The sequence below is a fragment of the Aphis gossypii genome, chromosome 3 (genome assembly GCF_020184175.1).
Source record: "Aphis gossypii isolate Hap1 chromosome 3, ASM2018417v2, whole genome shotgun sequence".
NCBI classification, from domain to species: domain Eukaryota; kingdom Metazoa; phylum Arthropoda; class Insecta; order Hemiptera; family Aphididae; genus Aphis; species Aphis gossypii.
In genome coordinates, this window is record NC_065532.1 from 33,304,492 (window position 1) to 33,329,329 (window position 24,838).

Below are 24,838 nucleotides of genomic sequence, written 5' to 3' on the forward strand. Positions count from 1 at the left end.
CAGTTATAAAAGTACAAAGTGCTGAATTAAAAAATCTGCCATAAAAATGTATTTCTTTAACTATAAAAGAATATTTAGTAGATATTTTTTACAAATATAACATAATACTTAAATGATTAAAATTAAGAATACGTTTTTAATATTCATATTTAAATATTAACACTTGATGTAATTTAATGGAAATTTTAGCAGTGCAGAATATTCGCTTTATTATATAATTTGCTATACATTTTATAATAAACGGATACATTTCAAATTTAAAACGAATTATAAAACATTTTTAAATCATAATTTTTATTATGTGTATTTTAATTTTTAAATTTAAAACTATAAATAATTAATGTATGTATATTTTGATATTGTGTATAACTATATAAGTTACATTAGTTATAAAAGTCGTGTACGGTGTATAATGTGTATTAAATTATTCAAAATACTAATACATACTTCACAAATAATTTTAGATCAGATGATTTATGATTTAGGAATGATTTTTCAGTTTTATTTATTAAAATATGATATTTAACATTACATTTTAAAACCAGGCTTCTTAGAGTTTATAACAATGAATTAAAACTTGATAAACTACAAAAAATCTTTATATTTATTCATTACTATTTCAACTTTTAAACAATCATACAGTAGTACAGAACTGTTTGTGTTACCGACTGTTAAACGTTAAACATGTCTAAAGTTGAAAACAATTAGGAAAAAGGAAATGAACTCATAAATCTTTCTCTAGACGCAAGGCCACGATTTTTCTTCACTTAGAAATATTTTTCAGCATGTTGTCATTAAGAATAGTTTAAAAAACATTTACATTTTATGGTTTTAATTTAAAATGAGAATCTATACAATATATTTCATTTTTAAAATGAATGTTACTATATGAATGTAGGCACAATTTTCATAAAAAAGTACTTATATAAACATTTAGAATAATGTTATCCATATAAATATGTTGTTGCTTTTATAGGCAATCTATAGAATCTGCTCTCTACATTTAACTTAAAAATAAATCAAAATAAAGACATTTAGAATTAATGCACATACTATATATCATTTTAAAACGTGGGAATAAACCGACTCACAAATACAAAACAAATGATTTTTGAAGTGCTAATAATATTGACAAAGAATTGTGGCACCATACGAAACGTTTACAAAACGATAATTACATTCTAATATATGAATAATACAAATTTAATAATCTATTTTGTCGAGAAACTATTTAACTATGTGTTTAGGATTTCATAAATAGTAAAAGTCAGTTTGTTTTCGATACATTTTAAGCAATAGTGATAGAATTTAACGTGTTTATAAATGTTCGAATGAAATTATTGCTTGGAATCTTCGCGGTATTACAAGAATACGCGTGACTTCAGTGTATACACACAAAGGTACCTACAAACCGCTTGTATAGCGATTGCCAAATCATTTGCTAATAGATTGACATTTCCGGAGAACTCGGTTAATGGCACTATCGGCTTACGTAAAAAAAAAAATAGTATACAAGTGATTTTTTTTTTTTTTGACTTGCAATACGATATTATAAATTTATGTACACACACGCTTGTATATAAATGTATACATAATAATATATATATATATATCGTACACGTAAGGGTAAAGCAAATAAAACTACGTTGAATAGAAGAAAATCCATGTAACATCATGCAATTTCCTTTCCATTTAGCGCGCGTGTGTGTGTGTATTGAACAATGGGACACACATGGTTTTTGAAGATCTTAGTGAAAGGAAAAATGGATGTGAAACATGTTATGTTTGACAGGGTATTGTCTCAGATACACTGCAGGACACATGACGCTGTATAGATAGGAGAAGAAAAAATACACGTCGAAAAATCGACATGAAAATAATATTTAGGACGGACGTTATTAATATAATATTAAATATATGACGACGTGTTTGTTTATAGTATGTTTCACTATATAAATGGTGTTCCCTGGATGGGGACACGTTTTTCTTTGTACACGGCCACACGAGTCTATACAGATTTGAGCATTTGAGCCATTATTATATACAATATATATAAATAATTTACACTTACATATTGCAGTAAAATTAAAATTTGATCTATAAATTAATTAATTATATTATCAACTATCCAATGCATAATCAACTATTTTAATATTTAAAAAAAAAATTACGATTGTATTATATCTATAACGTAATATTGTATAAGTTTCCATACACATAAGTACATTATTAATAAATCGCATATGATGTTATTTATATCATATTTTAATGACTTAACAGCTTAGTAAAAAGTTTTTACACAATATAAGAAAACGAAAAATTATTAATCTAAATTATCTATTAGATATTTTTTAAATTAAGGTTTAAAAGTTACCGAGGAAATTAAATCAATTAAGTCCGTAAAATATTTGCTGTGTTTTTAATTTTAGCTAATCGTAATAATATTATATTCGTTAATTTTATACAAGATATTGTAAAAATCACGATTATAAAATATTATATAGGTTTTTATGTTTATAACTGGTAAGGTAGGCAGGTAAAAATGTAAAATACCTAAACATAAACTAAATATTTTTACTAACATCATGACATCCAGTATACGTTTTCACCATACATACGACTGTTCGCATAAAAATGTCGAGTTAAAAACACATTAACAACTTATATTTCTAAAGAAAAAGAAGCATCTAATTAAACCTGTGATATTTTAAGTAAACTATTATACATTATAATGAAAAATACATGTGTCAGATATTTGTTTATTTATGTGTATATTTCAGATAGTGTAAAATCTTCTATTCTAAATATCACCAGCACATAATTTATCATTGTAATTATTTATATAACATAAATATATTATTATAAACAATTAATGATATTAGTGTTAAGAGTCTATAATGTCATATCTCTGCCTATGACCCATATTGTTTCTGTAACAGATTGCATATTGTATTATTATGACATATATACACCATCAATATTTATATGGTAAAAAAATGACAGCATTTATAATTAAACTGATGATCTAGGTTTACTTTCGTGATTCTATTTAATAAGCACCACAATTTTCCAAACAAACAATTTATTCAACCATACTAAATCGGTTCAATATATCAAACTATAATCGATGCTTCTACCTATTTAATGTGTGTTTGATAAATTCGTCTGAGTGAACCCACACAACTAGAGTGGCTGTAGGGTAATAATGCGTGTTTATTTTGTCGGTGGCACCGTTTTTACATCGATACGACCGAAATTCAAAAACTCTGATTTAAAACATCGTTAATGGCGCTTAACGATATATTCTACAACGATACAATATAAAAACCTTTTAGAAAAGTTAACGAATAATACTAAAATGATTCATCAGTACATTAATTTAAAACACTTATTATATATTTTGGTCTTAATTCGAACACAAGGCAACTGTAGATTAATGTTTGTAGGCAATGCATTCAATTCAACACTGTAATAATATTAGTCTATCTGCTAACAATATAATAATTATAACTACGATTTCAGTTTACACGTATTCGGGCATTTTTTCTTCAGTTTTCATAATCCAATATACCTAATAAAGAAATACAAATTTAAACATTTTACCAACGTTGTTATGTAGGTTACTTAAAAACGTCCTGTGCCTGTAGCTATAATTTTTATTCATAAATCATAACATTATGAACGCCAAAAGTAAAATGTTAATCGTGTAACACCTAAAATGTTTACATCATTAGAAGTTTATATTCTACAATGCGTCAATAACTGCAATATTTTGCAATTTAAGTATGTCCTACAGACATGAAAAACAGTTCAATTATAATATAATATAGCTTATTTACAATAAGACGTAAATTTAGCTTATGGAAACGTACGAAGAATTCAAATACAATGATATTTGCATGGAATTATTACCTTCTTTATTTTCATATAACTACGATATAATACTTTTGAGGCAGTCTCTCGTACGTCATCTTTTGTTGAATAAAATTAGTGTCATTGTGATACTCCTTCACGAATTCGCAATAACCAAGTCGCCAAATCACTACCTATATAAATTGTATTACACAAATAAATTTAGGCAATCCATATTTTTAACTAATTATACTTTACAATTTATTATGTGGATAACACGGTTGAAATATATAATGTAATGTATTACAAATAGTTTGGCAACTTAAAGTAAAAACAAAAACAAAAATAATAATAAATTATTAATGATTATACATTTTATACGTCTGCAGTTGTTTAAATTACTTTTGGCTCCAATTTATTAAACGCACGTGGACGTAGTATGGAATCTCTAAGGACAGCATTACGTAATGATTGCACAGTCCAATATTTTACTGTAAAAATGATGTTCATCGCGTTGCACACGTCATGCAGTTACAACATTAAAATTTTCCAGACCCTACATGGAACTAATTAAATATTATTATTCAAACAATATTATTTCGGAGACATATTGATTCTACGAATATTTCATCGTCTTTCTCAGTACAAGTAATTTAAAAACAACGTTTCGTTCTTCCATTTTTTTCATTCTTCCAGATTATTATATTTATTCAGTAGGAGTATAATAAAATGCTTTATATACCTAATTGTTCATTTTCATACATGTTGTATTCAAGTGAGAACTTGTGATGAGATATTGTAAGCCAATTTAAATTTTTAAAAAATATTACTCTAGTTTTATAAGTACCTATATAAAAATTAATTTAGTATAACTAATATTAAATATTTTATATAATATACATAATATAACAACCTACAAAAAAATATGTGATTTAAAATATTAACACTCAATATAATATTTATAATTATTATTTTTTGATAAAAACAAATTCGCACTTACTTAGAACTTATTAAATTAGAGCAGCATTAGTTGTTCTAGTTACGCATCGTTTTTTGTGTTAGATTATTCAACAACTAACATCATAAGTTAGTTTTTCAGGAAAAAAATTCTATATCTTCATTATAGTATATCAATGTAACAAGGTATTGGACACAACAACCAGATAAATCCATAAGGTTCATAACTTTGAACTACTTTCATCTAAAAATAAAAAGTAATTTAACTATATTTTAAATCTTTATTAATCATCTGTTAATAGTTTAAAATGTCAGTTTTAATAATTTTAACATTGATTAATCAAAAAAATAAAACGTTTTTATCAGTCCTGAACAATTTCAAAAATTGGATTTATCTGATTGTTGTTTCCAATCCCTTCAATTACTATATGACATCAGGGTGAAATCTTAAATTAAACTTGTTTAATTTTAAATTTCTAGGTATAGCTGTTTAAATATTATTACCAATGACATAATATAAGTATGTATATACGAATCGATGATTGCAGAAACGTCACGAGTCACATATTTTATGAAATAGAAATATATTTAGTAAAAACGTCTTTAGTCGTACAACTAATATATGATATATTTAAATTAGCATTTATTTTTAATTTAATTTTTTTTTTTAATTATTTATATCATACAGTTTTTATCAATTATCCAAAAATTTTAATAACTGACTCATGACGTTTTTGATATATTATCGATTCGTACTTATTAAGTATTCCTATTTCCTACAACTCTGTCAATATCAACATTACGTAATAAGTACGTATATCACGACGAAAAATTAAAAATATGTTTATTGTCCGATAAGTACTCCATAATATATAATATGTGATTATGTAGGATGATTTTGGAAACTTTTAATTTTTTTTTTATTATTATAGTTATTTTTACTGGTCACCAATCACCATTACTATCGGTCGTCCAATAATGTATTCTTACGTACCGCCGGTGACGACCTACGCACACATTATACATAATATAATATGACTACAGTATTTTATCTTTGGAATATATATATATATATTATTACGTGTATTATGCATATAATTACAAAGAAGTCACGGGTCCAAATATCCTTAGATCCTCGAACACGACAACAAATTAAAAAAAAAAAAGTATATAAACTAAAATATTATAATAATACACACATAACACCTATTTAGCCGTGTAGTTATGTATATATAGGTATATATTATATTCTATTCTATTTCTCGATGAAATTCGGCGAGCAGTATTACGTGAAACCGGCGAATGTACAGGCCGCGTGTGTACAAGAGTGTGAATTACTCGCATAATAACTCACGTGTAGTAGGTACACTTGCCGTATGTTGGATAATAGTAAATAATAATAGTTATAAAATATAACACAACGACGACGTAGGTCCTTCATACACTTGCGCGAGCTCTCGCATAATATGTACAGCTATATATTTCTATATAATACATATGTACTATATAACAATAAGACCTGGCGACGCTACATAATAATAATATTATTATATTACATATATGTAACGATTTAATGTTGTTACGTGTTGTGTAACCGTCGACGGTGACTGATGAATTTCGAGATATCCTATATTGTTATAGTCAGTGTTATAATAACGACATAATAGGTACGTATTATTATTATGGTTATTACAATATTGCCGTGCGACGTTAAAGTATAGAGGTAACCGGGTGGATACGTTTCTTCGGAAGTTGTTTTGGCAATTATTTCATTTTTTACAAATTGTGTGTGTGTGCGTTTTTTCTTGTCTTGTCTGTAAACGGTGACCGATTGCACGCTGCACCGATCAGAGGAGGCCGAACTAACGAGAACTAAATTACGGCGATGCGATGACGATCACGGTATTATGCTTTAAAAAATTTAACTAATTATTCGTCGTAAGTGACGCTTTATTTGCTAGGAAAAAACTAGTATACATTATTATAGCAGCCGTATTATAATTTCGTATTATTTGATGAGTACAATTCTTGAGAACGCCACACACGTCTCCGCCTTACAACTAACTATAACGTTATATAAAAACAACTTTATGTAATAAATTAGATTTAATACGCAATAATAAATATTGATGTATTATAAAACTAAAAGTTGAGAAAAATATCTGCGTTTATACAAGTATGTCGATATTTTACAATATTTCAATTTTTCAGCGATATATTTCATTTTTAAAATGTTAAAGGTCTTTTAAATTTATACATGGGAATTCATAATTTACATACAAATGGAAATATCGTAAAAAGTCAAAGTACAAACTCAGATATAATATTCTTAACTTAAGGTTTAAAAGACGGTCAATTTTGAATTCACCCCGACATTATTATTATTATTGCACAATATGACATAATTTCGGCAAGTCGACATGAGCGTTTGGAGAACGCGATAAAATAAAATCAATATCAGAACTAAATAAATAAGTAAATAGATGGATTACATATGAAAATTAAATCGTACATACTGATTAGCGCGGTTATATCGATTTACGAAATCTATTAAACGCGATTCTGAATAGATTAGCGTGTTAACAAAACAAGAGTGGTCCTTCTAAATTTAAAATATTTAGCGTTGGTCAGTGACGGCAGAAAAAATTGAAATAATGCGCTGCTGACATCTTCACGAAAACGCGGACGTGCATCATCGAAATCGGTTAGAAAATAACGCGATTGCGTAAGTGCGTTGGCCGGAAACTGCATATAATTAATGCACGGAAGGTGCCAGCTCGTATCAACGATTTAATGTAACACCGTCGCCTTACGGTTAGCTCTGGTTCTCTGAACAACGACGATGGTTTCAATGGCGAGATAAAATGATGATACAGCTCTCGGTGCGATTTTCGTCGGATAACAACCGAACGAACGGTTCTCGCGCCGGCACTGCAAATTTACGTAACGCACATAATCCACGCGAGTTTTCTCTTTTTCGTTAACATTTTATATTATTATTATTATTTATCATATTATATTATATATATTATGTACAGGTACATTATGGGATATCAGGATATACATAATGTTTTGTGTACAATATAAACGCTTAATCGCAATTTCATTAGTGTGATTTATTTACTCGTTTAACGATTAACGTTTAATGGCTGTCGTCGCATTATGCCGGCGCGTAGGTGTGTATAATATTATTATATATTTACTGCCCTGAACGGCGCGACGACGTAAAAAAAAAAATGACACGGCGTAATGAAATTCGCGATGAATGAACATTTTCTAATTAAAACATTGCTACTACCTGTGTTATGGCCGTGTTTTTGCGATTCACGTCTGTCCGCCCGATCTCAGTACATCTATTTTCAAATTCAAACGGAATAAAATATAAATAATAAATAATATAATAATATAGTATTAAACGAGTGTATTTTTGTTGTTTTTTTTTCTTACAGCAATTCGAACACATCAAACACGAATGATTTATATGCTTAAACTAAAAAAAACACCGAATAAAATATTTAACATTGAGTAATAACTAGCCATAAATTACATACTATCCATTCCTATTGTCTATTACATAATGATATTGTTATTATATTAAAACTGTTCTTCATTAAATTCATTATATAATGTAGCTTTTTCTTTTTAATCGGTTGTTCTCGAAATTAAATTTAGTCGAAAAACATAAAATACAACAAAACCAGTGTGTCACAAAAACTTTAAACATACTCTCTGTGTAGAGATATACACACAAACATTTCATAACTTCATTAACTTAAGTACTTGAATCAGGAATAATAAAATAGACGAAAAATAGCTTCCCATTATTTCAAGTATTATATTTAAAATTACTTTTGGGGTTGTGGTTTATGCACTATACACACTATAATTGCACTTCTGCTTCGTATCTAAAACAAGCTATAATATACAACTTCCAATTGATATTATTCGTTTCGCTTTTTAAATAATACATACATTGTTATTTCCATTTTAAATTAAAATTATTTGTTAGTTATGAGCTCAATATCTATCTCATAGCTTTATTGTATTTAATACTATGTACCTGTAACTTATATAAATTTATGGTATTTTTCAATGTATTTTTTACGTATTTTAGTTATTATGTTAATTACTTAAAAACAATAAAAAAAAAACTAAACAAAACTAATTTGGGAATCATTGTTTTTAATTTTTTTTCCGGATTTTCAAAAATTAATATGATTACAGATTAATACCAACATATGCTTTAAGCAAAACTTGTTAGGCACTTTTCATACCCTAAAAATGTTATTTAAATAGAAAACTTATATAATTGATTATACTAACAATAATAGCTCATTCGGTTCCCCAGAATTAGAAATATGTATAAAAACGAACAGATAACAGTTATAAATTAAAAAAAAAAATATATGCTATTATTTATTACATTTAATATTAATGTATTCTAGCTACCAATTAGATTACAATCGAACAATAATTAAAATAACATTTAATTCAAAATTAATATGATTTTTAATAATAAATCAAGCCTAATTGGTAATATGGCAATTCAAATAAATCAGAGTACCAATAATTTAAAACTTTTCATGAATATTAAAAACTTTTCAAATTACATTTTACCAATAAATGTATGCATTTACTTGTAGTTTTTATGATTATTACTATTTACTAATATATATATATATAAATATATTATGTATTCATATACATAAAACAATTTATTTGTGTTATAAGTTTATATGTGACATATTCAGTACCTAATTTATCTAATACTAAAATCAAAACCAAAAGACTTAAGTATAACTTATAAAACTTCATATTATTTTTATTTTTATTTTCAAGTAAATTTAAGCTTGTTAAATCAGTAATAATAAATTGACACATTTTTCATCAACATTACATAAAATGTTGACGTTTACAAATCAAATTTACTGTAACGGTAAAAAGTTGTATCATCAAAGAAATTTCGACCATCGAAGTTATAAATTTCTGAACTGTGATGTATTATATTTTCGTGTTCCGGGTATGACAAACACGCATATATTATTATAGTTACGTAAATTACGTGCGTTGTGTGCACTGCCGCACTGTAGACAATGCAAAATAAAGTGGCTTATCCGTTGTCGTTATGATGTAGGAAGTAGCGCGTGAAAAATCGTATCATCCACAAATAGTTAACCTTATTACATTTTATATCCAGATCTAAATAAGGATTCGATTCGAACACTAATGCTAGAATATTTAAGTATCTATTTATAAAGAGAAATCGTAACATTGAAATTTACATATTATACCCACGTATAAAATCGTTATTATGATAAATGTATTATATTTTATTTGACGAAAAAAATAGAAAATATTGGCGTAAAATACCTATTTACTCAGTTAAGACATTTTACATCAGTCTGTATTTAAATACTTTATGATACAAGACTTCTAATCTTTGTAACGCGAATTATTTGTTTTTTTATTTTACGTTAATTATAAAAACCAAAGATTCTTAAACATTTAAAGTTAAATAAAATAAATATATATTAAATATTTGAAAAAAAATGTACATCAAGAAAACTTATAAGTAAATGGACAATAATTAATGGATAAACGCTTAGTTATATATTTATACATACATAAAACGGTTAAAATATATAGTAAAAATAAAGACGCGTTTATTCAATTTTTATGTTAATTAGTTAATATAAGAAGTTTTTTTTTTAATTTAATAATTTTAGTATAAACGTATCAACATTATTCCATACAATATATCAATATATTTATTATATACACGAATAACATGTATTTAGAAAAATATATATTATCATAACTAAAATTCGAACAAATCAAAAACTATAAGTACGTCTTCAATGTTTATATAAGAATTTATTAAATAACTCATTTCGAAGTGTATACATTTTATATATGATAAACTTGTGTACTTGATTATAAAACAATTTTGATATGTTATTAAATTTATTAAATACTTACCTATAATTAACACCAAAATTATGTATATTTTTTCAGTTATTGAATTCAGGTGCGCAGCCCAACTTGGATATGGAAAGACCATACGTGGAATTGGACGGTGATTTTAGCAGACTAAGACCTAGAGAGTACAACATACCTGAAAAGTCAATAATGGAACTATTCAACCCGACAGTACCACACCATCAGAGGCCTAGGTCTTAAAGATGCAAAACTAATTTTTAATTAAATATATACATATATACATTATACATATACTAACTGTCTTAAGTCCGTTTGTTTTTTTCCATTTAAATTATTTTATCGCTTTTTCAAGCCAAATAAATATTATTATAATTACCTATACTATTTTTCGTCATAAAATAAAAATGTAGACTGTAGGTATTACTGCGTGAACAATCTATTTTCCTCTTCAAAATGTGTTAACTAAAACTATAAAAGTTTGAATAATATATCTTATGTTTGAAATTTGAATTGTTCCTCATGTTAATGGAAAATAAATAAACATCCGCTAAAATAATGAAGTTTCATAATTTATTAAGAGTCAACGACAAATGAAAAATATCACAGTAATGTTAATATGTTTTTTAGAGACACAATCATATAAATAAATAATTTTTGAAAATTATTACAACAAAAAGAACGAGTACTATTCATGAAGTGCTTTTTAAAAGCTTTATTTGTGTGTATAAATTATTACAGTGTGAAGTTTTGAAGAATTTTATAATCTACTTCCATAAGTGGTTTTTCAATAAGGTATTTCCCCGTAAATTTCACTGAATAAAATTAATAGAAAGCGAGAAATAAATAGATAAAAATGTTAAAAAAATATAATTTTAGTATCCGTTCTATAGAATGGCAGTCACAATTTTATGTATATAGTCTGACTTTCACAAGAATAACATAACAGTTTTAAACAATAGGATTACGATTTACATTTGGATTATTACACTATATTATATATACTTCCGAAACATTCAACAATAATTATACATTTAAATAAGATTTTATGTTTGAGGGAAATTTTTATGTATATTATTATGTTTGCGTCATTAAATAATAATTATAATATACTTATACATTATCCAGATCAAGCATTATATATGTATTTGAAAAGTTAGTTTAAAATATTCTAATACTCTAATGTGTTTAAATTTTAATATTATTATCATTTTATACACAAATAGAGATCAATCAATGACTATAAATGTTTTTATAGAGTAAATAAACTGATAAGATAATTTTTTTTTAACTATAGGTATACGAGGTAAGGATTTTATTTAAAAGTTATTTTTAGATAATGAATTAAGTATTTATCAATAAATAACATTTGAAAACAAGTGAAAAACGTTCAATTTTAAATTGACTGAAACTAAAATAATACATAATTATTTATCAAATAATTTACGACCACGGGAGCGGTAAAAGTAAGTACAATACATATTATAGTACATTATGAAGTTGAAATAATATATACTATGGAGAAGATATAATAATACAAGATAACTATATTAACCAATGCTATGGTATAGGTTAAGGATACATAAGGTTTTAATTTTGACTTTCTGTCTATAAACTAATAAAACATTTTTTAATCTTAACATTTTATTCTTCGTAGAACGAAGGTTTTTGTTTATGGTTCAGTATAGAAACAACAAAAACATTGGAATTAAACTAGTTTAACTTGAAGATCATTAAATTACATAATTGGTAATAAATTTAGACTGTTAACGTTATACTATTCAAAAGTGTATACACAAATAAAACATCTATAAAATGTCGTCTAGATTTCAATAAATCATATTGCAATGACGTTTCATAACAAAAATTATATAGCTGAACAAATGAATTGTATGAGCTATCATACGAAGGAAACATCGTTAGCCCAATTTGTTTAAGGGCCCAAACAATTAACATGAGTTTTAGATCAGACCTAATTAATGCTTAGGAAATTAATTGTGTGCCAAGATCCATTTTTCATTCGAATTGCGTCCCGATACTACTTAATAACTACACTATTATAATTGCGTCCGATTTTGATGTCGATATATAATTTGATAATTTCCTATGAATTAGTTTTTACGGATTATCATAGAAATCGTCTATTGCTTTGTGTTTTAAATTATTGCTTAATTTTTGTCTATTTAATATAAGTATTTCAACAGAATAATTCACATGGTTATGCTCACTAGCATATTTAATATTGAATTTTAATTAAATTATGATTTACGTGTTTTTGTAGCAACACATGCAACACTGTACATCATTTTTTGATAATTTTTGAAAACAGAACAGCGCACGATATAGTTAACGACACACAATCGAAACACATACTAACCACCGTATAAATGAATTTAATGAGACGTTTCAAAGTATTATTAAATAGATAAAAGTAGTCATATTATCGATTATTGATTTAGAATTTAGATAATCATATATTCTGATACCAAATAACCGAGACGCAATTATTATATAGTATCGTGTAACTAGGGCGCAATTCGTCTAATATAATGTCACTTATCGCAATTTTTTTTATCGGAGACGCAATTCGTATACAGCAAATTAATGCATGAAACAAATTTATTAGGCAATGTACATTATCGAATCCTTCTTGATTCGTTTTAATAAATCCTAAATGTCTATATTATGTTTTGCATACATGACACTTTTATAATGTTATTATTTTCAGTATAACGACAATATACTATTGCACAAAATAGTATGAACACAATAAATTATACGTAGTAAAAACGCTCGATAACACTATATATATAGATATAAAATTACCATTACTGCTATGCTTTTCGGGTTTGGTCTAAATAAAAGCTATTTAACATACATTTCAGATATTTGGAATTGAATTATAATATTATATCATATAATATGTACATAATAATACATAAATAAAATGTATTTCATTATGTTTGTCCCCGCCGCTAGCGATTCATTATTTAATCATAAATTCAAATATTTATCTAAAAAAATCGTATTTCAGATTTTATTAAAATCTAAGATTTTCTGTAAACCTTATGATAAATAATTCATTTTTAACCCTTTTAAATTAATACAGTATGTGATTAAATAAAGAGGACCTATAAGGCTTTAAGTCATATAAGTCAAATCGAATCGTAGCGATCTCAGAAAACTGTGAACTGGATGCTACCTAATTAAAATTTTTGATTGAAAATAATATTAAGAATGTAATAGGTATACCTTTGTAAATGGTGTAACTGTGCGGAACCTTAACACCCGTTTAATTTGGATTTGTTGGGTCATTGTATAGAGCTGACGTATAATCAAAGATCATATTATACGTCTTGAAAGTACGAGCATTAGGCAATGGACGAGTTGAACCGATACAAATTCTAGGGATTATGCCATGACGAGGGTCTTGAAGTGAAATGAGAATTCGTGCTACAACAGAGAACAAATTAAGAAAAGATCTATTGGAATAAGCCATGGGTCGTAATAATATTATTTACAGCAAAAAAAGGTCACAGTGTCGGCATTCTCGACATCCGATACTTCTGCGTGGTCATAATTACTTATATATTTTAATAATAACATTATTTTAAATTTATTTTACTGTAGCTCACAACGATGTGTCTCTAGTTTCATAAATATTATAATTAATCTACTTAAAACAAAGGGGTATAAAAAATTATTTGTACACAAGAAAATTAGTAAAATTTAAAATAAAAAGTTAACTTATAGTAAATTTTGTAAAACAATTGGTTTTTCAAGTAGTTATTATACATAACAATATAACATGCAACGTATACAATATTATATAAACCATGTATATTATGTATTTTATAAACATGTTTAGTTTATTATTATATGAAAAAACAACTAAACGCTGAAATACAATTGGTTATTTGATTATGCCTAATTTATTCTTATATCCCAATAATATGTTCCGCCGTATTTCTCTCTCTTAATAAAATACAATAAATCAAGAGTTCGTTTTCTATTACAATCTTGTAACTAGATGTTTACATATATTATCGGATAAGTTGACCCGCACGTTTAAAATCGTTGTAAAGAATATTCTAACGATAAGCTATTCAACAATATCACTTGAGTTAAAGTAAAACATCGATTACCTAAAACTCCGTTATACGAAAATTTTATTATTCAAACGTCAATACACGTAAATGATGTATCCCGATGTTCTATTATCAAAACATTCTCGTCTTTATACCGATTTTATAATTTTTTTCACGATTTATTATTAGTGTATTACATGTACTGTTTACATATAATGTGATAAATTGATAAAATTTTCAAAAAAATATAATATGTACCCATTGTACCCTATGATAACTTTTTATTCATAAAAATGTAACGTGTAATAATAAATATTATATGATACATGTATACTATATAATATATTATATTAAATGTAAAATTACAATACAATTTTTAAAAAGTTCCTAGTTTCCGTACTTTCATTTATATGAACTAACCACTAGGTGGGCTATCCCAGTTAATTCGAATAGTCGAAGTTCAACTGTATTTCAAAAATATTGAAAGTATAATATATTATTATAGGTACTTCAGACAACATATTATAATAAATCAGACAATTAAAAAACATGACATTATTTAAAACGAAGAATATAATAATTAAATTGAGTTATTTTTTAGATTTTGCTGGAAATTTAAGTAAGTGAAATCTGGTAATTGTAATTAGAATTACGATTATTTTAAATATTATACAACCTGTTGCCTTATAAACTCATTTAAATTAATTTTAAGACTTTATGGTCTATGTCCAATTTAAATTGATAATTCAATTTTCAGAAATTGCCATGCGTGTTAAATATATATATTTATATGTAATAAGTAATCCGTGGCTATAATTATTACAAATATTTAATTATGTTAACAATAAGTTTCCATATAGTGTCAAAATAACTTGGTATGGTATATTGTAAAACAGTACCTACGACTCATTTATTGATATTATATCAATAATTATAATTTTACCAAACATAAATATATGATATAAATCACATAAAAAATAAATAAAACTGTATTATGATACTTTTGATACGAAGTATTGTGTTGATTCCATAGGTTAATTATTACTACATTATAATATTTCAAAATATGTAATTGCGTGCTAATATCAAAGTGATTTCAGAAGTTATTAAAACTACAAATCACAATAATATTGTGACAAAATAAAAACTAGTAATTTTAAATATTTTAGAAGCTCTTAAACATAGTAATTATAATATTGTTAAATTTTTAAGTGACGTTATATAAGTATAATCGAATAATATTTACATGAAGGAATTTAGGTACACGTACAAATAGTACAATTGAGTAACATGTGTGACATTTCACAACGACATGTCGAGAGCTAATTTAATTGTTTGATAAAAATACCTTAAAATGTAATGAAGAAAAATCCGGGTCATGGCTGTACAGGCAAAATCTATCTAAGTTTGCAATGATGATAGTGATTTTTGACATGCATAAAAAACAATTTTAATTGCAATTAAAAAAAAAAAACGCGAAAAAATAGTAAACCCATTATTTTTTTACGATATTAATTATTCATATAATACAATTTATGTGTATTTACACGTTACACTAGGAATAAATTTTATTAGAAAAACAAATGCCAATAACTATGTAAATTATTTTAATACTATAAAATATATAAAATAATTCCATGTACCTATTAACGTCAATAGACAATAAACGTGTATACCATAGTAATGTTTCATAATATTATAAATCAATTAATACGACTTAGTTGTATTTTTCCATATTTGCAAGTATTTTAAGGGTATTTATCGTGTTATAAATTATTTTTATTTAACTAAATTCAAAATCACATGAAAATAAATCATAGTTTTATAATACACCACCACCAAAACACGTTGGATTTTTTTTCAATCGTAAAAACATACAGTTTCCTATATGGTGAACAGTTAATACTAAACATAAGGAATTCTAAAACTCAACTCCCATCTTGTATACCATATCAATATTAAATCACACAAATCCAAAGGAAATATAATTCAAGCATAAAAATAATTTCTTTGATACAAACGATTTCAAAATATAAAAACACCTCTTCTAATTATTTGGGACAAAAACATGTTTATTGAAATTTGAGTTTTAAATCAGTAACAATACTATTCGTTGTATTCTATTTAATTAATTTTACATTATTGTAAAATACTAATACACTTAGTAAGTACCTACTTACTAACTACATACCTACATACCATAATCTACCTGCGAAACGACGGTTGCCAATCATGCATTGAAATTCGTGTGATTCGGCTCAGGAATGTCGATTCACCACTAACATATCCTCCGCCTAAATTAAATGTGAATTTAATTGTCTGTGTGCTATTAAGCCATATATAAATGTATAAATATACCTGATGGTGAATTAATAACTCAATAGCAGTGTAAAAGTCGAACAGTTCCAGAACACAACGCGTAGGAATATCACTTATCCAGGATTATTGATTTCATTCTTCAAGTAAGTAAATTATTGTTTTATTTTACTAGGTGTCATAAATCTACAGTTATTAATATTTATTATGGTACTATGTAATATCGATTTACACGTATATATTTATTTGATTTAAGCTTTTATTCAAATATCATAAATAATATCGTTTAAAATATTAAAATCGTCAAACATTTATTCGGTTTTTATTGACACTTTTAGTCATGTGCATTTTAGATTTAAAATTTTTTCTCAATCCAATACATTACATACTCTGTTTAAATAGAACGTTTAGTAAATATTATATATTTATACCAGGTTGATCAGTTTTTTCAAGAAGTTTATAAATAGATAATGAAGTATAATTTGTTCTATAAGTCATTAGAAAAATCGTTTTTATAACAAGCAATTATATAAAAATTACATATTTTATTAATATTATTTTTATCTTTAAAAAAAAAAAAATTATTATAGTTTTAAAACTAATGAAACGGAAATTAAGACAATCTAAGAAAACAATACAAATGCAAAATATATTTATTATATAGTTATTATTTGTTATTTATCAATATATTTAATCAATTTTCCAAACTAATCGATTTATAGAACAAAATTGAATAAAAATGTATTTATTTATTTTAAATTAAAATTTTATGGTATTTGTATAAAATAAAAATAAAGTTTTTTTCGTCAACTGAAGTATATTAATCTGTCAAAGGTATAAACTATGACAAACTTTTGATCATTTTAAAAGTTATTAAAGAAATAATAATAATTGACATTAACATACGTTACATACGTAATATGCTAATACCTATGTTATTAGTTATAACATATGAAAATATATACATACATCTTTTGTTCCTTTCTATAGAATTTAATAAGAATAAACAAGCTATAAAAACATATTTTATTTTAAACACATATTTTTAAATATCACTTAGGTATAATTAAAATTAATAATGCTAAGATTAAACTATTTTTTGACTAAAAAATGCAAATACCTGGATACAATAAATATGATATTTAATGTACCTATATAAATATAATTGTTTTATAAAGATATTAAATATATTTATGTAATAATATATTTTAACAGTCGATAATACAATATTATAGCGTAGTTATTGTAACTCAATTTCAGTTTTGGATAATTTGAATTTAAATTTGCAATAACCATTTTTGAAATAAAATATTTTCAAATTTAAATATTTTAATTCTAAAAAAAATTTAAAATATAATTTAGATTTATTAGTAATAGATAAATTTACAGTTGCAAAATGTGAGTTTAATTAAAAATCTAATTTTGATACATTTTGAAAATAATTAAAATATAGTCTATTACCAATAATATACATTTCATTTTATATAAAATATTATGGTATATATTTTATACTTTGGTTATTGAATTGATGTATTTATCTTATGAGAAACTGTGAATATCTATTATTTTTGTAAAACTATTTAGATAAACTATGAAGTTATACTTAAACTATTATACAAAAATAATATCAATTAGCAGTTAATATTTTTAAAAGTTAATATTCACAATAAAAAAAAATAATAATAATAAAATAAATAAATCATAAACATCAATGCAATAATACATTGACACCTATTGTTATAAAATTTAAATCAATAATAAAATCATTACATTAGAAGAAAAAACTTAATTCTGAATAGATTGATCTTTATTATTATGTTTACTGTTTATACGATGTCTTTTGATTTTGAGAGATAATAAAAATAATATTTAAGATATTATTTTATCGTAATAAATAATATGATATTATAACAAATAAATATATTTTAAACTGAAAATATAACTTATCTTGACTCAAAGAAATTAAACATTTAAAATGTTATAGAATGTTTAATGTAGTAAATTCAAGTAATCAAGACTATAAATTCAAAATTACACATTAAATATAGAAATTTTTTTTATTAATAATGTAATTTAAACGTACAGTTCAAATAACTAATTTATTTCTCAGTAATTGTTTTCAAACATAAAAGGACTTACATTAGATATTAAATACGAAAATTAGTTATGCTAAAATAAAATAGTTTATAACAATTATTCTGAAACAATTGTTAATTATTGATTTGAGAATAAACATATATATCATACTTTATTTTTCAATTTTGTCAGTATAGTTTCTCCAATTTAGAAATATGAAGTAGTAGAAATAACTTAACATATAACGCTATAAACAATAAATTGTATCATAGTTTAAAATATATGGACTATAAATGATTATGTTAGTGGTAGATAAAATTAAATTAAAAATTAAACCATATGAAAAACTTCATCTAATTAGAATTCAGTTTACCAAAAATATCCAATGTAATGAAAGGCTTATACTTATTTTCTTCGTTGATTTTTTAAATGTTCATGGTTAATGTTGAAAAATTCAAAAAGTACATTAATGTTTTTGTCACTTTTTTTTCCAATAAAACAATATGTGAAAAATAGTAGTAGGAACTTGCTTTAAAAAAAAAAAACCGTAAAATATATGTTATTGCATAAGTACTTTATCATTTAAACTCCTAAAAATATACAAAAATATAAAAATATGCTCTTAAAAATATTTTATTTTTCATTAAAAACCCAAAAACTACAAATTTATTTATTATTAAATAAAGCACTTTTAATTAAATTTTCAAAAAAAAAACAGTTCTTAGTCTAAAATATTACACTAACTATATTAATGCAACACGAAAACACATGCTATACAAACAGGTGAATTAACACCGACTGACTATCTTTTGAGTATTCCTTATCTATGTTCTTAAAAAAATACTCAAATAATTGGGAAAACCCACAGTAGATAATTTAATAATTTATACTTAATAATTTTAATCTATTTTTTTCCGATATCTTGAAAATGCATATTAAAAATTTTACAATGTAAATAATATATTATTATTTTTTATGTTACATGCTATTTTAAAATTTTTTTTAATAAATAATGTAAAATATGTTCTTAAAATTATAATATAATAAAATAAAACTATGGACTTGTAGGAAAAAGAGAGCCAAATATACAAAATAAAAATGATTGCTTGAAACTTATAGCACTATGAAAAAAAATGTATTTATCATTTAGCTATGTTTTGAATGATTATTGAAAAACACGCAAGCACCTAGTCATAGTACATTATCTATCTACATTTTGAAACTAAAAACTAGGTGTATCATAGTATACTCGTATTTCTCGATAAATTAAAAATGCAGTATATTTTATATTATAATATTTTTATTTATTAATTATTATTTAATTAGCGTTTAAATATTATGTTATGTATTCGATAAATAGCTAATTAATAGTTAATTTTACAACAACAATTATTTTATAAACATAATTATTATTTATTACAGACACTTTTAATTAAAAGGGTTTCTGTAAAATTCAAAATTAATAGCTATTACATAATAAGGGTGTACAATAAAATCATTTAGAAGCAAAGTTGAAAAAATTCCTTTTAAAAATAAACTTGTTTCTGTTGTAAAAATAGGAACATGTTCCCGTTCTTTTTATATTTATTTTCACTATTTTTTTTTTTTTTTATACAACTTATGGAGATTTTTCTAGTGAAGCTTTTTGACTAAGAATAACATTTTTTTGTTTATATTTATAAAAAAAATAACTTAAAAGAATAGAAAATTTCAAATGTCTATATAAAAAGTTCAAAGAGTCAAATATTTTGAAAACTATATTATAATGTATAAAAATGGTAGTATAAAATATATTTGCTAAAAATTTCAAACATCTACGATTATTTGTTTTAGATATTTTAGATTACAATATACCTAATAGCAAAATTAATTTGATCAATTAATGCTCTTTAAATATTCTCGTTTCCATATACATATATAATTCCCCCTCATCATAGGTACCATAGATAAGTTTTTGCTAGAAACCTTCTTTAAAGTTAAAGGTCAAATCATTTTACTAACAGAAAAATAAAAATCAGTTATAAGACACAGTAATGTAAAATCAATACATTCATTTGTGTCTCAGACAAAAATAGTTAAATATACTTTTAATATTTTAAATGGTTTTGAGTGTTTTGACCCTTAAAATGTATTATGATTTATTCCGTTACATATTTTAAGCATATTGGTAGATATATAGCATGTGTATTACGTGTACATAAAATAAAACCTTTTATTAATACCTGAATCATATGCATTTTCTAAGATTTCAGAATTCAAAGTAAACATTTTTGAAATTGTTTATTTCTAAATATTTTCAATTATAACATGTAGTACTAATCGCGTAATGGCTATTGACTTCAGTTATAAAGCATAAAATTGTTTTTCAATATAATATCGAATTGTTTTATTTTATAATATAATTGTTCAACAATATTTTTTTGTATTTTTCAGGTATCTAAAACATAATAAAAAAAAAATTGGTAAATTATTAACCGACACTTAAGTTTGACATTTATCAATTTTTGTATGGTTAATTTATCTAAAGTAAATTGCCTGGTTGTTGAAAAAAAATCAAAAAAAAATTAAATTTTTTAAAAAACAAAAAAAAATAATATATATTTATGTGTGTAAATATTTTAATAATTAAATGTATTACATAAATACACAATTAATTTTTATCAATAGTCTCATATATATTATAAATTATGACATAACCATTTAAAACTGAAGTCGTTGTTTTTATATTTATTTTAATGATATTAAAAATTTTTTTTATTATTTTTTAGGATGAAGTCAATGCGATTACTAATACTTCTGACGTTCATTTTATATGAAACACAGTGTGCGCCAAGTATAAAACCCTTGACGTTTTTAAAGTCCTTGTTATCAAAACATTTACCATCAATTACTGAACAGCCGCTTCCTGAAGAAGAAATATACCCCGCGTATAAATGTGAACCTGTCGAAGAAGGTGCCATCGACGATGAAGTTATTGATTGGAATCGCCAAGTGTTTATGGTGAATGATAAACCTATTTTAATAGAAGTCGGAAACGTTCAACCAATTCAAAATGTAAATCACGATGAAGTCGTTGATGTAAACCCAGAAATTAATCCCGAAGTAAACTGTGATGAAAATACCGAAGTAGATCTCGAAGTTATTACCAAAGATAACCTTGAACAAAATGTTGAATTAAGACCGGAAATTGAAAATAAGGATGTGTATGATAAAGATTTAAACACACAATGGTTATTGGGCGAGAACACGAGTGAAAGATTACCGGAAATCGATGTGACTATTGGTAAAAGTTCAATCAAAGATAAACTTATCAATAAAATTAACGTAATCAAATCGAAGTTAAAATTGAAAAACCGTCTAGTCATACCGATCGTAGAATCGATTGAGGAAAACAACAATAATGTCGAAATAACAAGCGGAAAACCAATCACCACTTTGGAACCCATCAAACCCCCTTCCTCTACTGTACAATACATCACCACTACACTTCAATATAGCACAACTGCACAACCCATTACTAGTACACATCAATATAGCACAACTGCACGACCCATTACCAGTACATATCAATATAGCACAACTGCACAACCCGTTACCAGTACACATCAATATAGCACAACTTTACAACCCGTTACCAGTACACAACAATATAGCACAACTGTGCAACCAATAAGCACTTCTGCACAACCAGTGCAATACACTAGTACTGTAAAACCCGACGGTTATACGCCCAACGTACAAGTAAATGGCGGAATCGAATCTCAAGAACCGATCATCACTATTCCCGCTCAGCATCAAATACCTCTGCAACAGCAACAAATCTACAACTCAGACTCGAGTTATCCACTGTGGCTTAATAACTGTCCCCCACCTCTATCCAATCAAATCTGTTTCCATCAAATTCCTTATTACGCTCCCAGTCCAATATACACCAGTGCGTTGAACGCAAATCAATTCACTCTCGAAAACTTACCCTATAACACACCCGACCGCCAAAATAAAAAAATCAACAGCGGATTGACCAAAGTGATTAACTACATCAAAATCGATGCAACTCAACCAGTGCAGCAGATCAAACCGAACCAAGACGAACAGTGGATTCGTTATACGTACGACGATTCAAACCCCGTTTATCAAAATCCTTCTTATTATATCTCTCAGCCTGCCAACTCAGAATCACAGCCAGAAAGTGCATTTCCTAGCTCAGATGATTTATACTCCACGTCAACCATGCAACCGATCGTCGTGTATCCTGTCGACGCCAATAGTAATGTACTACCTGTCAACCAAATAGATCAAACACAATATAAATGGGATCAGCTCTTAGAACCCGCAACGGTTAATTCTAACGCTGAAGGCTCTAAATACACGATGCGGGGAGATATTCCAATCGTTGAAGATTTCAACCCCAATACCAATTACGATCAATTAGAAGGAGACAGCGCTAAATACACGTTGAAAGAACGCAGACACGTAGGTCACTACAATGAGTTGGTGTCCAAGAAAACCAATCAGAAAATGCCGATTCCAGTATCGGAAATCTCTTCCGGTAAACCGGTAACTGAACTAGCTGAAACCGAAACTAAAGCCAATAAAATTGAAATTCCTGCAGCCACTGAAACTAAAATATCAACCACCAAAATCATCGAAACGCCTGTCACTAAAATTGAAAAACCTGTCGTCAAAATTGGAACACCTGCAATTACTGTAACCGAAACACCGCATCCTAAATCAAACAACGTCAACACGGGCGTTTAATATAATATTCATGGATGCCAAAATTAAAGTGATTTAATCATTGATTTCACTACATGTAAATTATCTTATTTATTTTGACTCAATAAACATTTAAAAAAATTATATACATTTATCTTTATCAAATTATTTTTCAACTAAACGTTTTCAAGTTCAAATTAGGTTAAATATTGTTATTTAAACAAGTCAGACTGATTTACAATTATGTTGTTTTTTATGTATAATTACATTATATGGTAAACGCAATCTCCAGTTTAAATAGGCGCCAGATTGAAATGTTTCTGGACCACACAATAGAAACGCATAATAAGCCAATTTTTATGAACAATAGTTATCATACGTGAAAAACCTCTAAAAATTCGTTACAGTCTGGCTGGTGAATATAGGCCACTTAAATTATTAAATTATACAAGTATGGTCTTGTTACGTTTTAAAAATAAAAATTACAATTTGTTCAATCAATAAAGTATGAATTAAATAATTACGTTTGTCCTTTCCAAAAATTTTAGGTTATATACATAAAATAAAAAATGTTACTACTCATTTATGACATTAAATTATAACCACTGTAATGTATATCATATAAATTGTAATATTTTATATTTACTTATTTTTACATCGGTAATATTTTATATTTTTTATTGTAGGTACATTTATTTATTATGCACTAATAAAATAAAAATAGTTTTGTAAAGACTGTTAAAAAAATAGTTTTACTTCTTATCAAGTAATATTAGTAGAGATAGGATGATGATGACCTAAAAAAACACACACAAATTTCCTAAAAAAATTCAAAAATGTTCTAAAAACTTCTATTAAAAAAATAACCAAACAAATCTACTTAAATAGGTAAGTGA

The 24,838-nt window shown here is 25.5% G+C and overlaps 2 protein-coding genes and 1 long non-coding RNA gene across 3 annotated transcripts in view; 2 read left to right on the forward strand and 1 right to left on the reverse strand.

Annotated features, from left to right (window-relative positions):
* Positions 1-11,305, forward strand: part of LOC114118997 (uncharacterized) — a 30,357-nt gene extending 19,052 nt beyond the window's left edge. Inside the window, exon 3 of the mRNA XM_050203577.1 lies at positions 10,825-11,305. Coding sequence (XP_050059534.1) covers positions 10,825-10,989 — 165 coding nt within the window. The 3' untranslated portion in view covers positions 10,990-11,305. The remainder of the gene's footprint in view (positions 1-10,824) is intronic.
* On the reverse strand, positions 11,168-17,723 carry LOC114118999 (uncharacterized). Its single transcript, XR_003591994.2, has 4 exons — positions 17,193-17,723; positions 17,044-17,128; positions 13,999-14,199; positions 11,168-11,296 (listed from the first exon to the last, which is right to left on the reverse strand). It is a non-coding gene; the product is annotated as an uncharacterized LOC114118999 (long non-coding RNA).
* LOC114118996 (uncharacterized) lies at positions 17,227-24,088 on the forward strand. Its single transcript, XM_027980449.2, has 2 exons — positions 17,227-17,296; positions 21,995-24,088. Exon 2 carries the CDS (start codon positions 21,996-21,998, stop codon positions 23,982-23,984), a length of 1,989 nt encoding a protein of 662 aa, XP_027836250.2. The 5' UTR covers positions 17,227-17,296; position 21,995; the 3' UTR covers positions 23,985-24,088.
* The last annotated feature ends 750 nt before the right edge of the window (positions 24,089-24,838 follow it).